This window comes from Bos indicus, chromosome 6 (assembly GCF_029378745.1).
Source record: "Bos indicus isolate NIAB-ARS_2022 breed Sahiwal x Tharparkar chromosome 6, NIAB-ARS_B.indTharparkar_mat_pri_1.0, whole genome shotgun sequence".
NCBI classification, from domain to species: domain Eukaryota; kingdom Metazoa; phylum Chordata; class Mammalia; order Artiodactyla; family Bovidae; genus Bos; species Bos indicus.
Window position 1 is genome coordinate 70911580 of NC_091765.1, and position 14515 is coordinate 70926094.

The following is a 14515-nucleotide window of genomic DNA, read 5'->3' on the forward strand; positions in this document are numbered from 1 at the left end:
TTCAAGCACTGGGCACAAGGATGATGGTGTGCAGTGTCTTCTCTCGTTGGCTGAGCTCTTCAGGGGTCTATTCATTGAAGTCGTTTTATTACAGACACTAAGCTGACTAAAGGCATTTACTTCACTTACCTAACACATTGGAGTTCTTGATCTCTAGATGCTTTGACAGAGGTAGCATTTTTGTGTGAATACTTTATCTGTTTCTTAGGAACTGTGTCCCAGTTGCCCTTCACAGATATAATTAGCTAATTTCTTTGCTGACTTTTTATTTTTTGGATTGAAAAAAAAAAAAAACTAGTTGATGCTATCATGGGGCAAGATTTTTTATGTTAAATTTAAAATCAAAAGCTAAAAATAATTTTAAAATTTAAACTTGGACCAGTTGTGTCCATTTTGACATATTATTTTAGCAAGCCAAATGCATATGTAGATCTGCTGCGTGGTTTATTCTGTAAATAAGCTGAGCCCCAGGGGTGAAAGGAACTGTGCTCTGCAGAAACTAGAATGAATAAAAATCAGAATAATAAATGCATGCTGTTAGTGTAGAAATTCAGGCTACTTTTAGTGACAGGGATACATACTTGCTTAATAGATTCAGCCATGAGAAATGCTCAAGGAAATCCTTGATTTTGAGTAGTTAAATATTTGGTAGTTGAAGACTTCATTTGCTTTGAAAATTTGAGAATGTTGTACATGTGTGTGTTTGTGTTTTAATCACTTATGTGGGAGGCTTTAAGAGAAAGCTATATACATTTAAACTTTAAAGTGTTTTAGTACTGTTTTTAGCTTCTCTAACAAGGCATGATTTGCATGGGTCTGTTGACTCAGTGATCTTAAAGGTGGTTTGTAATGGCCAAAAAACAAAACAAACAAAAAAATCAGTGATTCTTTGCCTTGAACTTGCATTGCTATAATTATTCTTGAATTGCTTATTGAAGATGTATATAGAAGTCAGATTCTTCATTCTAAAAGGAAGTTTCATATCTTTGAAAATGGCCATTTGTTTCCATTTCAGATCAAAATTGGTGAAAACCAGGGTTTTAGGAACTATAGAACTAACCAAAGGTGTTTTCTTAATACGTGTTACCCGTTCCAAGATTCCTGCAGGTGTGAGAAAAAGTGGTAACACCAAGATTCTGTAGGTTAGGTAGCCTGTGATGGTTGATTAGAAATCTGTGGTCTCTCTGGTGACTCATAGACTTGGAGAATGAATTTAATGGTTGCTGGAGAGAAGGGATAGTTAGGGAGTTTGGGATGGACATGTATACTCTGCTATACTTAAAATATATAACCAACAAGGACCTACTGTATAGCACATGCTGCTGCTGCAGCTGCTAAGTCGCTTCAGTCGTGTCCGACTCTGTGTGACCCCATAGACAGCAGCCCACCAGGCTCCCCTGTCCCTGGGATTCTCCAGGCAAGAACACTGGAGTGAGTTGCCATTTCCTTCTCCAATGCATGAAAGTGGAAAGTGAAAGTGAAGTCACTCAGTCGTGTCTGACCCTCAGCGACCCCATGGACTGCAGGCTTCCAGGCTCCTCCGTCCATGGGATTTTCCAGGCAAGAGTACTGGAGTGGGGTGCCATTGCCTTCTCCGATAGCACATGCAACTCTGCTCAATATTATATAGCAGCCTGGATGGGAGGAGAGTTTGGAGGAGAATGGATACATATATTGGAGAAGGGAATGGCAATCCACTCCAGTATTCTTGCCTGGAGAATCCCATGGACAGAGGAACCTGGTGGGCTACAGTTCATAGGGTCGCACAGAGTCAGACACAACTGAAGCGACTTAGCACGACATGGATACATATATGGCTGAGTCCCTTCACTGTTCACCTGAAACTATCACAATATTGTTAATCGAGTATACCCCAATAGAAAATAAAAAGGTTAAATTTTTTTTTTAAATGCAAAAAAATAAAATTAGAGAAATCTTACAAATTAGCCAAAAAAAAAAAAAAGGCAGGGCAGGGGGAAAGAAACTTATCTCCTTGGTGATAATAAATGTCATACAATAAAGGCTTTTATCAGATCTAGGACAAATAAAAGGCCAAACATGTATTTTAACCCTAATTAATCCTGATTCTCGACTTTTCTGTCTCTCTTACACACACACACACACACACACACACACACACACACACACACACACACCACATTTTCTTTATTCATTCATCCACTGAAGGAGATTTGCATTGTTTTCATACTTTGTTGTAAAAATCACTGTAGTGAATGTGAGAGTACAGATATCCTTGTAGATAAGAAAAAGTTCTGTGTTGTTTTCCATAATGGATATAGCAATTTATGTTCCCACCTTCCCGTTATGTTAAGGAACCAGGAGTTTTATTTTCTCCTCATTTTTGCCTATACTTGTTTTGTGTTTTTTTGATGATAACCAGGTTGACAGATTTGAGGTGATAGCTCATTGTAGTTTTGATTTGCCAGTAACCTAGATTGACACTAGTAGCATTACATCAATAAAATGTTATTTGGTAGCATTTCCAGATCCACATTATGAATTTAAAATTTGTAGCAAATGGTATTTGGAGTTTTCTCTTCAATCTCAAAGATCTGTCCTTTAATGACAGACCTGTTTCAGCTTCCCTGGTGGCTCAGACAGTAAAGAATCTGCCTGCAATGTAAGAGACCCGTGTTTGATCCCAGGGTCAGGAAGATCCCCTGGAGAAGGGAATGGCAACCCACTCCAGTATTCTTGCCTGGAGAATCCCATGGACAGAGGAGCCTGGCGGGTTACAGTCTGTGGGGTTGCCAAAAGTCAGACACAGCCGAGTGACTAACACTTTCACCAGTTGAGTGAAAGAATGGTGGTACTCAGGTGGTGGTGCGTAATGGCCAGCAGGACAAGAAAAGTCTGGAGAATGAAAGGGCTTGCTTTTCATCTTTAGGCTTACATGGAACACAAATGATGTTAAGCTCCATTGGATATCCACGTGACTGCTGAACTCTACACGAAATTCTCAGAATCACCAGTTTCCCTTCATTTATGGCAAAGTGTTAACAGAGGGGTTGAAACAATTTAAGGAAATGCTAACTAATGTATTATTTCTAAACCACTGCATCACATAATTAACATCCTGTCTGGTATAAGCGATTATTTATAGATCATACAGTATACCCAAATCAGTCAAAGTAATAAATCATTCAGAATGAGGCCTTTTGATGGGAATGTTCCCCTTGACCACATCTGCAGAATCTGGGCTGCTTTTTATATATTTGTGGTCGCTAAGTCATGTCTGACTCTTTTGCAACCCCATGGACTGTAGCCCAACAGGCTCCTCTGTCCATGGGATTTCTCAGGCAAGAATACTGGAGTGGGTTGCCATTCCATTCTCCAGGGGATCTTCCCAACCCAGGGACTGAACCCACGTCTCTTGTGTTTCCTGCATTAGCAGGCAGATTATTTTACCACTGAGCCACCTGGGAAGCCACCTTCTCCAAAGGATCTTCCCAACCCAGGGATCAAACCCACGTGTCTTGCAGATTCTAAACCACTGAGCCGCCAGGGAAGCCCATTTGTGGTCATAGTTAAATCCAGTTATGGATGGCTAGACCATCCTTCCAAGGAGAAGCTCCCCAGTGTGGAATACCCTGCAACACCTTGGGCAGCCCACCATTTGCCACAGGTGAGTGTAGGGCTGTCAGGACAGCCTTGTAGCTAGATGGCTTTGGATAGCCTGCTTGCCAGCCATCTGAGTCACCCACCTGGCTGCAAGTCTCAGTGATTATATTTAGGGTAAAAGTAATACTGTCGGGTTTGGGGCATCTTTCCAGATCTTCATGAGTCAAGAGAGCAGAGTCATTAGGACTTTGCGTTTTTGGAAGATGGACATGTTTTCTAACGTCTTAACCATTTTTAAAAGTGATAGGACCTTCCAAACATTTGAGTGTCCAAATCTTACTTGTGTTAGAGGCTAAAATTTTGAGACTTAATGCTAACACACTTACCAAGTTTTGCTTGAGAGGCTTTGCTTTTTAGTATTTTTCTTTTCTTTTTTCTGGTTAGGTGGATTCTATTCGACCTACTTCTGTATTAAATTATTGGAGTTCTTCAACATTAAATAAAGCTAGTGCTACAAAGATAAGTGCTAAATAAATCAGAACTCCTTTCTGATTTATTTACTTGCTTTTCTGAGTTTGCTGTAAGACTACCACAGTATACCCAGAATGAGGCCTGGTTTGTGCAAACACTTATACACATTTGTTTTTAGATTAAAACAATGTTTTCATATTACAAAATTGTTATATGACAGGTGTGATAACTGGAAATTATAAGTAGGCAGAAATAAGACTGAAATAAGTTTAAATTCTTCCTTTTAAAGTTGATTTACATTTTATGGATTACCAGTGTTAATATATCTCTTAATATATATCTTTACAGACCACTTAAAAAAACTTTTTCTGGGGGGGATGACAAAATGAAGTTCTTTTGCATCACCTTGTGTTTTGGTGCTGAACGGTGAACGCATTGTGAGCCGTTTTCCATGCCGTGATATTTCTTCTACAGTGCTGTGCTTAGTTGCTCAGTCGAATCTGACTCTGTGACCCCGGGGCTGTAGCCCACCAGGTTCCTCTGTCCATGAGGATTCTCCAGGCCAGAATACTGGAGTGGGTTGCCATGCCCTCCTCCAGGGGATCTTCCCAACCCAGGGATTGAACCCAGGTCTCCAGCATTGCAGGCGGATTCTTTACCATCTGAGCCACCCAGGAAGCCCAAATATCACTTTGCTTTCTCCTTGCATGGATATTTCATGATTTCCTTAACCATTTCATGATTTCCTTAACCATCAGATACCAGTATCTGATACCATTTTGAGACATTGTGGTGTATGAGGTGGAACTCTGAAATGATGTGATTGAATTTTAAAAGAAATCTATTAAATGATTATTTAAAGTTTATAATTATCTTATTTAATCTCAAATGAGCAACCTTACTCTAGTGGCAGGAAGTCAATGAGGTTATCATCTGTCATTGTCTTTCATGCTCCTGTATCTTGAACATATGTCTAGGAAGATAAGCTGTGCTGGCTTGCAGGACAGTTCCAAATTAAGAAATAATGTTAGTATGGGTAGCTAATCTATGTAAAAATAGTTTCTTGTCTTTCTACATTAATTTTTTTATAGGTAATTTGAGATACTTGACAATATCTGAAGTCTGTTTTTATTTTCTTTTCCTGAACTTGAAATGAGTTTTTGTTCTTAAATTGCTTGGGAATTATGAGTGTTGTTTTTGATGTGACACTTTAGTATCTTCTCCTTATGTAGAGGATCTCTGTGGTTGCAAGAATTGCTATAGACATTTAAACTGGAAGAATAAAGGAATATCATGGCAACCTACTTTTAAAGTGGAGTTTGAGTCTCTTATATTTTGAAAAAATTTAGGTGTGTTGGCATGATTTTTCTTTCATGTCTCCTAAGAAACTTGGTGGTCTGGCTGGGTGTGTAGCTAATTTGGGGGATCTATTATGATTATACAGTGGAAGTGAGAAATAGATTTAAGAGCCTAGATCTGATAGATAGAGTGCCTGATGAACTATGAAATGAGGTTTGTGACATTGTACAGGAGACAGGGATCAAGATCATCCCCATGGAAAAGAAATGCAAAAAAGCAAAATGGCTGTCTGGGGAGGCCTTACACATAGCTGTGAAAAGAAGAGAAGCAAAAAGCAAAGGAGAAAAGGAAAGATATAAACACCTGAATGCAGAGTTCCAAAGAATAGCAAGAAGAGATAAGAAAGCCTTCTTCAGCGATCAATGCAAAGAAATAGAGGAAAACAACGGAATGGGAAAGACTAGAGATCTCTTCAAGAAAATCAGAGATACCAAAGGAACATTTCATGCAAAGATGAGCTCGATAAAGGACAGAAATGGTATGGACCTAACAGAAGCAGAAGATATTAAGAAGAGATGGCAAGAATACACAGAAGAACTGTACAAAAACGATCTTCACGACCCAGATAATCACGATGGTGTGATCACTGGCCTAGAGCCAGACATCCTGGAATGTGAAGTCAAGTGGGCCTTAGAAAGCATCACTATGAACAAAGCTAGTGAAGGTGATGGAATTCCAGTGGAGCTATTCCAAATCCTGAACGATGATGCTGTGAAAGTGCTGCATTCAATATGCCAGCAAATTTGGAAAACTCAGCAATGGCCACAGGACTGGAAAACGTCAGTTTTCATTCCAATCCCAAAGAAAGACAATGCCAAAGAATGCTCAAACTACCGCACAATTGCACTCATCTCACACGCTAGTAAAGTAATGCTCAGAATTCTCCAAGCCAGGCTTCAGCAATATGTGCACCGTGAACTTCCTGATGTTCAAGCTGGTTTTAGAAAAGGCAGAGGAACCAGAGATCAAATTGCCAACATCCGCTGGATCATGGAAAAGGCAAGAGAGTTCCAGAAAAGCATCTATTTCTGCTTTATTGACTATGCCAAAGCCTTTGACTGTGTGGATCACAATAAACTGTGGAAAATTATGAAAGAGATGGGAATACCAGACCACCTGATCTGCCTCTTGAGAAATTTGTATGCCAGTCAGGAAGCACCAGTTAGAACTGAACATGGAACAACAGACTGCTTCCAAATAGGAAAAGGAGTTCGTCAAGGCTGTATATTGTCACCCTGTTTATTTAACTTATATGCAGAGTACATCATGAGAAACGCTGGACTGGAAGAAGCACAAGCTGGAATCAAGATTGCCAGGAGAAATATCAATAACCTCAGATATGCAGATGACACCACCCTTATGACAGAAAGTGAAGAGGAACTCAAAAGCCTCTTGATGAAAGTGAAAGAGGAGAGTGAAAAAGTTGGCGTAAAGCTCAACATTCAGAAAACAAAGATCATGGCATCCGGTTCCATCACTTCATGGGAAATAGATGGGGAAACAGTGGAAACAGTGTCAGACTTTATTTTTCTGGGCTCCAAAATCACTGCAGATGGTGACTGCAGCCATGAAATTAAAAGACGCTTACTCCTTGGAAGGAACGTTATGACCAACCTAGATAGCATATTCAAAAGCAGAGACATTACTTTGCCAACAAAGGTTCGTCTAGTCAAGGCTATGGTTTTTCCTGTGGTCATGTATGGATGTGAGAGTTGGACTGTGAAGAAGGCTGAGTGCCGAAGAATTGATGCTTTTGAACTGTGGTGTTGGAGAAGACTCTTGAGAATCCCTGCAAGGAGACTGCAAGGAGATCCAACCAGTCCATTGTGAAGGAAATCAGCCCTGGGATTTCTTTGGAAGGAATGATGCTAAAGCTGAAACTCCAGTACTTTGGCCACCTCATGTGAAGAGTTGACTCACTGGAAAAGACTCTGATGCTGGGAGGGATTGGGGGCAAGAGGAGAAGGGGACGACAGAGGATGAGATGGCTAGATGGCATCACTGACTCGATGGACGTGAGTCTCAGTGAACTCTGGAGTTGGTGATGGACAGGGAGGCCTGGCGTGCTGCGATTCATGGGGTTGCAAAGAGTCGGACAGGACTGAGCAACTGATCTGATCTGATCTGATTCAATCACTGAACTGATTGGAGAACAGGATAACCTATCTAGATCGTTAGGCCCTTTGTTGGTATGATCTGGCCATTATTTCATGTTTATGGTGCGAAAGCAGGAGAAGAGGTTTGTAACTGCCTACTTCAGTATTCCTGGGCCTTCCCTGATGGCTCACACAGTAGAGAATCTACCTGCAATGCAGGAGACCAGGTTCATTCCCTAGGTCTGGAATATCTCCTGGAGAAGGGAATGGCCACCCACTCCAGTATGCTTGCCTAGAGAATTCCATGAATCTGGTGGGCTACAGTCCATGTGGTCAGAGTCTGACCCGACTGAGACACTTCACTTTTTCATTTTCAAACTTCAGCTAGAATTGACCCAGGCCCTGGGACATACTTTTCTAAAAATAGCCTGAGTAGTCGCTTTCATGTGAGTGGAACTGCTGCTCTGTGGAAATTTCCTTTCCAATTGAGCCCCATGTGTTTTAACATCAAATTAGTCCCCTTCGGTTACAAATGTATACACGGTCACCTATAATGTATAGTGGAAATTTAAATTAATCCAAGAATAGGTATGTAATTTTTCAACGGGCATTGTGTTAACCCTTCTCTTCCACTTCTAAATTAATGTGGCAAATGAATCCACTACTTATACAGAGTAGAAAAATAGCACCTTATCACATGTCTGCACTCCTAGGCAGCAAGCTGGACTGCGTTGTAACATGGGTACACATCCCCGCACCCCTGGTGATGGTGCTCTTGTAAATTGAGCACAGTGATTCTGGCTGAGAAAGGCTTTCTCCAAGTAGTTTCATCATTTTTTGTAAAGCTAACTTCTAGGATAGGGAGATCTTTTTGATGGCTGTTTAGAATAAGGATTGACAAACTGTAGCCTTCTGGCCAGATTTTACAAGTATCCTGTTTGTGAATGGCTCATAATCTAAGAATTTTTTTTTATTTCTTTGGGATGGGTGGGAAGTAGGAATGATTTTAAAAAACAAGATTTGTGAGATGTGAAAAAGTCAAATTTCAGTGTGTGTGAATAAAATTTTAGTGGAACACAGCCTTGCACATTTGCATACATGTCTGTGGCTACATTTGTGGCAGAATTGAGTGTATGTAAGAGAGACTCATAACCCCTAAAATGTAGAATATTTAGTTTCACCTTTCACATCAAAAGTTTGCATACTTTTTATTTAGGACATCACTTTATTAGGAGAATGATTTTTTTTAAATGATGGACATTCTGCAAAACATAACTCGATGCAGAAGACTGTAGTTGGAAGTTTTGTTTAGTTGGTTAAATGAATTTCTGTTAAAGTACTCACACACCAGTTTGTAGATGTCTTTAAGAAAGTATAAAACAAAATGTAATTTCTTTCATTTTTTTAATTGAAATATGGTTGATATAGAGTGTTTTGTTAGTTTCTGGTGTACAGCAAAGTGTTTCGGTTCTGTGTGTGAGTGTGTGTATATATTCTTTTTCATATTCTTTTCCATTATGATTTATTGCAGGATACTGAATATAATTCCCTATGCTATACAGTAGGATCTTGTAGTTTATTTTGTATATATTAGTATCCAAAATGTACCTTCAAAATATCTGTTCTGGAGATTTTTTTTTAAGTATAATACTCCTTTTATAGGTAAAAGTTAACCGGAGTTTTTAAATACTTTTTTAGTTGATTTAAATTCCTATATTATAATGATATTATGGCAGGAATGTGGATTTGACACAGATCCAAATTAGGATAGTGACAAATTGCTACAAAGCATCGCTGTCTTGCTGTTAAATATCATCAGACCTGCAATTGTAAAAACAAATTCGTCCTTGTGGTTCCTTTTCATTTAGTCTTTTGTTATATGGGCACTTGGGCTTCCCAGGTGGTTCAGTGGTAAAGAATCCACCTGCCAATGCAGGAGATACAGGTTCAATCCCTGGGTCAGAAAGATCCCCTGGAGAGGGAAATGGCAACCCACTCCAATATTCTTGCCTGGAAAATCCCATGGACAGAGGAGCCTGGCAGGCTACAGTCCCTGGTGTTGCAGAGTTGGACACACGCATGTTCACACACATGGACACACACACACACGGACACTAAAGTCTGAGTTCTTTGCTGATTAGAGAGTGTAGGCAGATGTGTGTTTGTAGCAAGAGTTGGTGGAGTCAGTTAGGGTAAGCCAAAAACTATGCTCATCTCTTTCGCACCAGTTACTTGTATACCTCCTCCCACCCCCAGCCCCCCAGCTCCTATTATCTGTGCTGTATTTTTTAAAATTCAACTTGTTCTTGCCTTCCTTACAGACCTGATGGTGGTGAAAAGGAATTTTTTTTAAGATCATATATCTGTGGGATAAATCAGCAAATGGTTGGGGTTTTTAATTGCATGAGCACTAAATTCTCAGAAGAGTTACAAGCACTCTGAAATCTGCCTACAAGCTGATCAGTGTTGTCGGAGATGCCAGATGACTCAGGTCCACAGTGCTTTGAAAGGAGACAAGGCTATTTTTTTATCTCTACAGGAAATACATAACTTATACACCTCTTAGGCTTATCTAAACCTCCAACTTGGGAGGATTTAGGGAATGTGTCATTTGGTATACTGCTGATTGCAGAATATCTAAGAAAACACAGCTCAGATTTAACCTGGTGAATTGCAGGGAGTTATGTATCTTTAAAAGCAAAATGTATATTTAATGACTTAGACGGTGCGTTGAGGCACTTACAAAATGCAGATGAGCCCAGATTTTCATTTTTAGGAATCAGAATTATACCTAGCTCATTCTTTATGCATTAAACATGTTCTTGTGCAACTTGCCACGTATAGCCCAAGCTGTACTCGTGTAATTTAGCCCTTTCAGAATGAAGTCTCTTGTCACCAGCATTAGGGACAGGGCTGGAATTAGGATGAGGCAAGAGAGATGCCTAGGGTGCAGAATTTAAGGAGGTGCTCACTCTTGGTGTCTACCTGAATCTGCAGGGCCTGGAGGATGAGAGCCTTCTTAAATTCCTCACCTTCGGTGTTTTTCTTGCCACATCCTTGTCTTGGCCCTGATGGGGTCCCTTGAAGATTCTCTAAAATAACCCCATTCTGGGTCAGATTCTCAAATTACTTAATCTTGGGGGAGGTGAAGTGGGCCAGGAATATGCTTTTTAACCTCATCTCTCTGTGCTTCAAATGCACCTTGAGGTTTGAGCGGCCCTCTGAGCCTGGTTGGCCAGCTTACGAGCCAACAGGACAAAAGCTGCTTGGCTTGCCTCAGGTTATAGTTGGGATAGTAGCTTAAAAATGTGCCTGATTAACCAGCACACAGGAACAAGTAGGCCAGCCGGACCACACTGTTTGCCAGCCCTGGCCATTGTATAACTGCTACCAGGTGTCACGCTGGAAGGCTTGGATCTTAGGGCACTTGTAACCAAAGGTAAATGTAGTTGATTATGTAATTTTCAGCTGTTCCAATTTTTAAATTAAAAATGTTTTATAAGTTTATTATTAGCTGTGCTCATTATAAAAAAAAATTAGAAAATAAGTCAGAAGAATGAAACAGATATTGATGTATAACTCTACTACCCAGATATAACAACTATAAACATAATGCACCCTTTCAGCCCCCTCTTTTTTTTCCTACTGAGTAATAGTTAATTCCACTAAAAATCCAGCATGTAGCATTAGGAACAATGAATGACAAGAAGAAGGTTGTTATGAGGAAATCTGTCTTATATCCAGTTGTCTTTGCTATCTGTGTGTGGACCTTCTCTCCTCGTTAATCTCAGTATGGAAGGAAAAAATCCACATGGCCAGGTTTATGTGCGGATTTCTTATCTCGTGGCCCACTACTGCAAAATGGTGTAACAGGAAAGTCACCATAGGCTGTTATTCCAGGTCCCTGCTTGTGACACTAATTGAATTCCTTTGGAATTTGAAGGACTTGTTTCTTTGGGAGGACTTAATAATTAACAGCTCTTACTGTGTGTCTGCCATAGGTCAGACTCTGCTAGGAGTCAGAAGTACAATCGGTAAGACATGGTCTTTGCCCTTGAGAACAGTCGGATGGAGGCAGACCAGGATATTATAGAAGTGCGTCAGGTGCTCTGAAGTGCTTCGGGAGTAGGGAAGCGAGACCAACCAACTTGGCTTTGGAGAGTTGAGGATGGCTAGGAAAAGGAGATGACACTTGAATTGAGTCCAGAGAGACCTGCCGTATGGCGCCTGCCGTCTTCAGCAAATAGCATTCTCCTAAAGTTCCACTATTTTCTGTGTTATGTCCTACTTTTCAGCCTGGTCACACAGTTGCCCATGATAATTAAATGAAACTTGCCAGATGGATGCTTTCGCAAGACGATGGCTTGTCTTCTTGCTCTATTTGTGAAAGCTGGCGTTGGATCCAAACTCTCAAGGATGCCCCTACCTTGAGATTGCTTTTGGAGTGTTGCTCTTTTGTGTGTATTAGCCAAATGGCCTGCCCGTCAGCAGGGCCAGGTTGAATGACAGGTGGGTGTGCCATGCATGCAGACACTTTGATCCCTGCCAAGCCATTTTGCCTGCAAGGAGATGAGGTGCTGAGAGGTTGTTCTACAAAGATGTCATTTATCAGCGTTACCTTCCTTCGAAGAAATTAGTTTCTGACCTGTTGGCCTTTTCCTCTGACCAAATATATTTATTTTTTCTATCAGTTGCAATGTAATCAATGTCAAATTCCCAGTTCTTCAGGTTAAAACACATACATGTTATCATGCTGTCTTAAGCAGTTTCTCTTCAATATCTAATATCTTTAGATATTGAAGAGAATATTTAGAATGACCAATACAGTTAACTTAATTGGTACCAAACTTGATTAACCTAGGAAGGTGGGTACTCTAAGGAGAAAAAATAATAAATGAGTAATAAATTAGTAATTAATACTTTTTATAAAATATTTAAAAAATTTATTTACTGGCTGTTCTGGGTCTTAGTCAAGGCATGTAGGATCTTCAGTTGCAGCATGTGGGATCTAGTTCCCTGACCAAAGATCAAACCCAGGCCCCCTGCACTGGGACATGGAGTCTTAGTCACTGAAGCACCAGGGAAGTCCCATTAATTAATGCTTTTACTGTTTGATTTCTGTGAATCATTCTGGATTCTTTGTCAAGAATCATTTCATTTCATTGTCACAACATCACTATGAAGAATTCCTGTTGTTACTATTGTTATTCCCATTGGCTACCCGGAGACTTGGTGGAGAGCAGAGATCCACCAAGAGCCAGAGCTTGGGTACAGCTCTGTCTACCACACTCATGGCCACCCGTAGCTCTGTGCACAGGCTTGGGGTCGGCACCTGCGATGCTGTACCAGGGATGCGGGATGAGCTCATCACCGTCCCTGCCATCAGATGCTTCCAGTGTGGTTTACTCATTCTCAGAGGGTTCGAATCCTTCAAGTGTATTACCAGTAGAACAGCTGAATGTAAGTTCTTTTTCTGTTCACTAATCTCAAGAATTTGCAGGGTACCTTTGATTGAATATCAGTTGATTATTATAGTTACACAGAAATGTCAAATGAGAGCATTCCTGCTGATACAGTTTACTTTTTCAGTGATTGTACTCAGGTTTAGACATATGTATGAGTAAAACTCTTGGCCTGGTTTCCTCTTCTAATTTTCTATTCCTATTTTGCATTTGAAATAAAAGTTGGGAGTTAAAAGCCCATATTGTGTTTTACTCTGATGTTTTGGCTTCTCTTTAAAGGGGTGATTCAGCTCCTTGTCTGCACCATCCCTTCCACCCCCATCAAAAAAAGGAGGGGGGACATTTCCGAGGGGGGGATCTTCTCTTTTCCCGTAACCCCTCCTAATTTCTTCTAGTTCCTGCAATAACTTGACATTCCAATGAGATCCTAATGGCAGGAATACTTTAATAAACAGTGTTGTTGTTAAGTCACATCTGACTCTTGGCAACCTCATGGACTGCAGCACATCAGGCTTCCCTGTCCCTCACTATCTCCTGGGGTTTGTCCAAGTTCATGTCCATTGAGTCGGTGATGCCATTCATCCATCCATCTCATCCTCTGCCACCCTTTTCTCCTCCTGCCCTCAATCTTTCCCAGCATCAGGGTATATTCGAATGAGTCAGCTTTTCGCATCAGGTGGCCCAGAGTAATGGAGCTTCAGCATCTTCACCTGTTAGACAGTTGGGAACCCTGGAATCCTGATTAGAACCCATCTTTCAGGTTCCCCATCCCTGGGGACAGAAACCTTGCCAGGTGGTCCTGCAACCTCAGTCATCCCTGAGGCAGGGAGAGCTCAGAGACCCCCACATCCACAGGATGAACAGTCCACACGGGGGCTGGGTAGCTCTAACCGGGAAAGCCTTTTTCTTGGTCAAACCTTCACATCCGCCTACCTGTACCTTCCATTCTCTGGTTCACATTCTCCCCTTTGAGCAACATGTTCCCTCAGGGTCCCCTTAAGCTTTGAGAAAGTTTTTAAAAATTCAGAAATTGTGGAGGGAGCCTTGGTGAGGTTTTCCAGCAGTCTGACATACAGCCACTTCTCTCTTCCTCCAGCAAAACCAGAAATCCTGACGCATGACAGGCTGGTGAATGGCATGCTACAGTGCGTGGCCGCAGGGTTCCCGGAGCCAACCATCGATTGGTACTTTTGTCCAGGAACTGAGCAGAGGTGAGATGATTATTTTGGCTACCACTTAATACTCATCAGGAAAAGACTGCAATTCAGTTGAATTTCAAATATGTTTTCAAAGTATTTTTTTTAAACTTTGTTTTGATTAATTTTTTTCTATCTATGTGGCTTTTTAGAGAGCATAATTGCTCTATTTTTCTTGGTAGACATTAATTTTGTTTGCTGAAACATGATTACTGAACGACGTCTTTATTTTGGTGGTTATCTTTTGGATTTATCATGCAATTTCCAGCCTGCAGGTAGATAAAGCAATTTCCCAGGACAGAGTAATTAGATTTCCAATATATACACAGGAGGTAATATGTGTGGGAAA

General features: G+C 40.7%; 1 protein-coding gene across 2 annotated transcripts in view; it reads left to right on the forward strand.

Annotated features, from left to right (window-relative positions):
- KIT (KIT proto-oncogene, receptor tyrosine kinase) overlaps positions 1-14515 on the forward strand; it is an 87390-nt gene that overhangs the window by 56979 nt on the left and 15896 nt on the right. For both annotated transcript variants that reach the window (XM_019962772.2, XM_019962773.2), the window contains exon 8: positions 14067-14181. In XM_019962772.2, coding sequence (XP_019818331.2) covers positions 14067-14181 — 115 coding nt within the window. The remainder of the gene's footprint in view (positions 1-14066; positions 14182-14515) is intronic.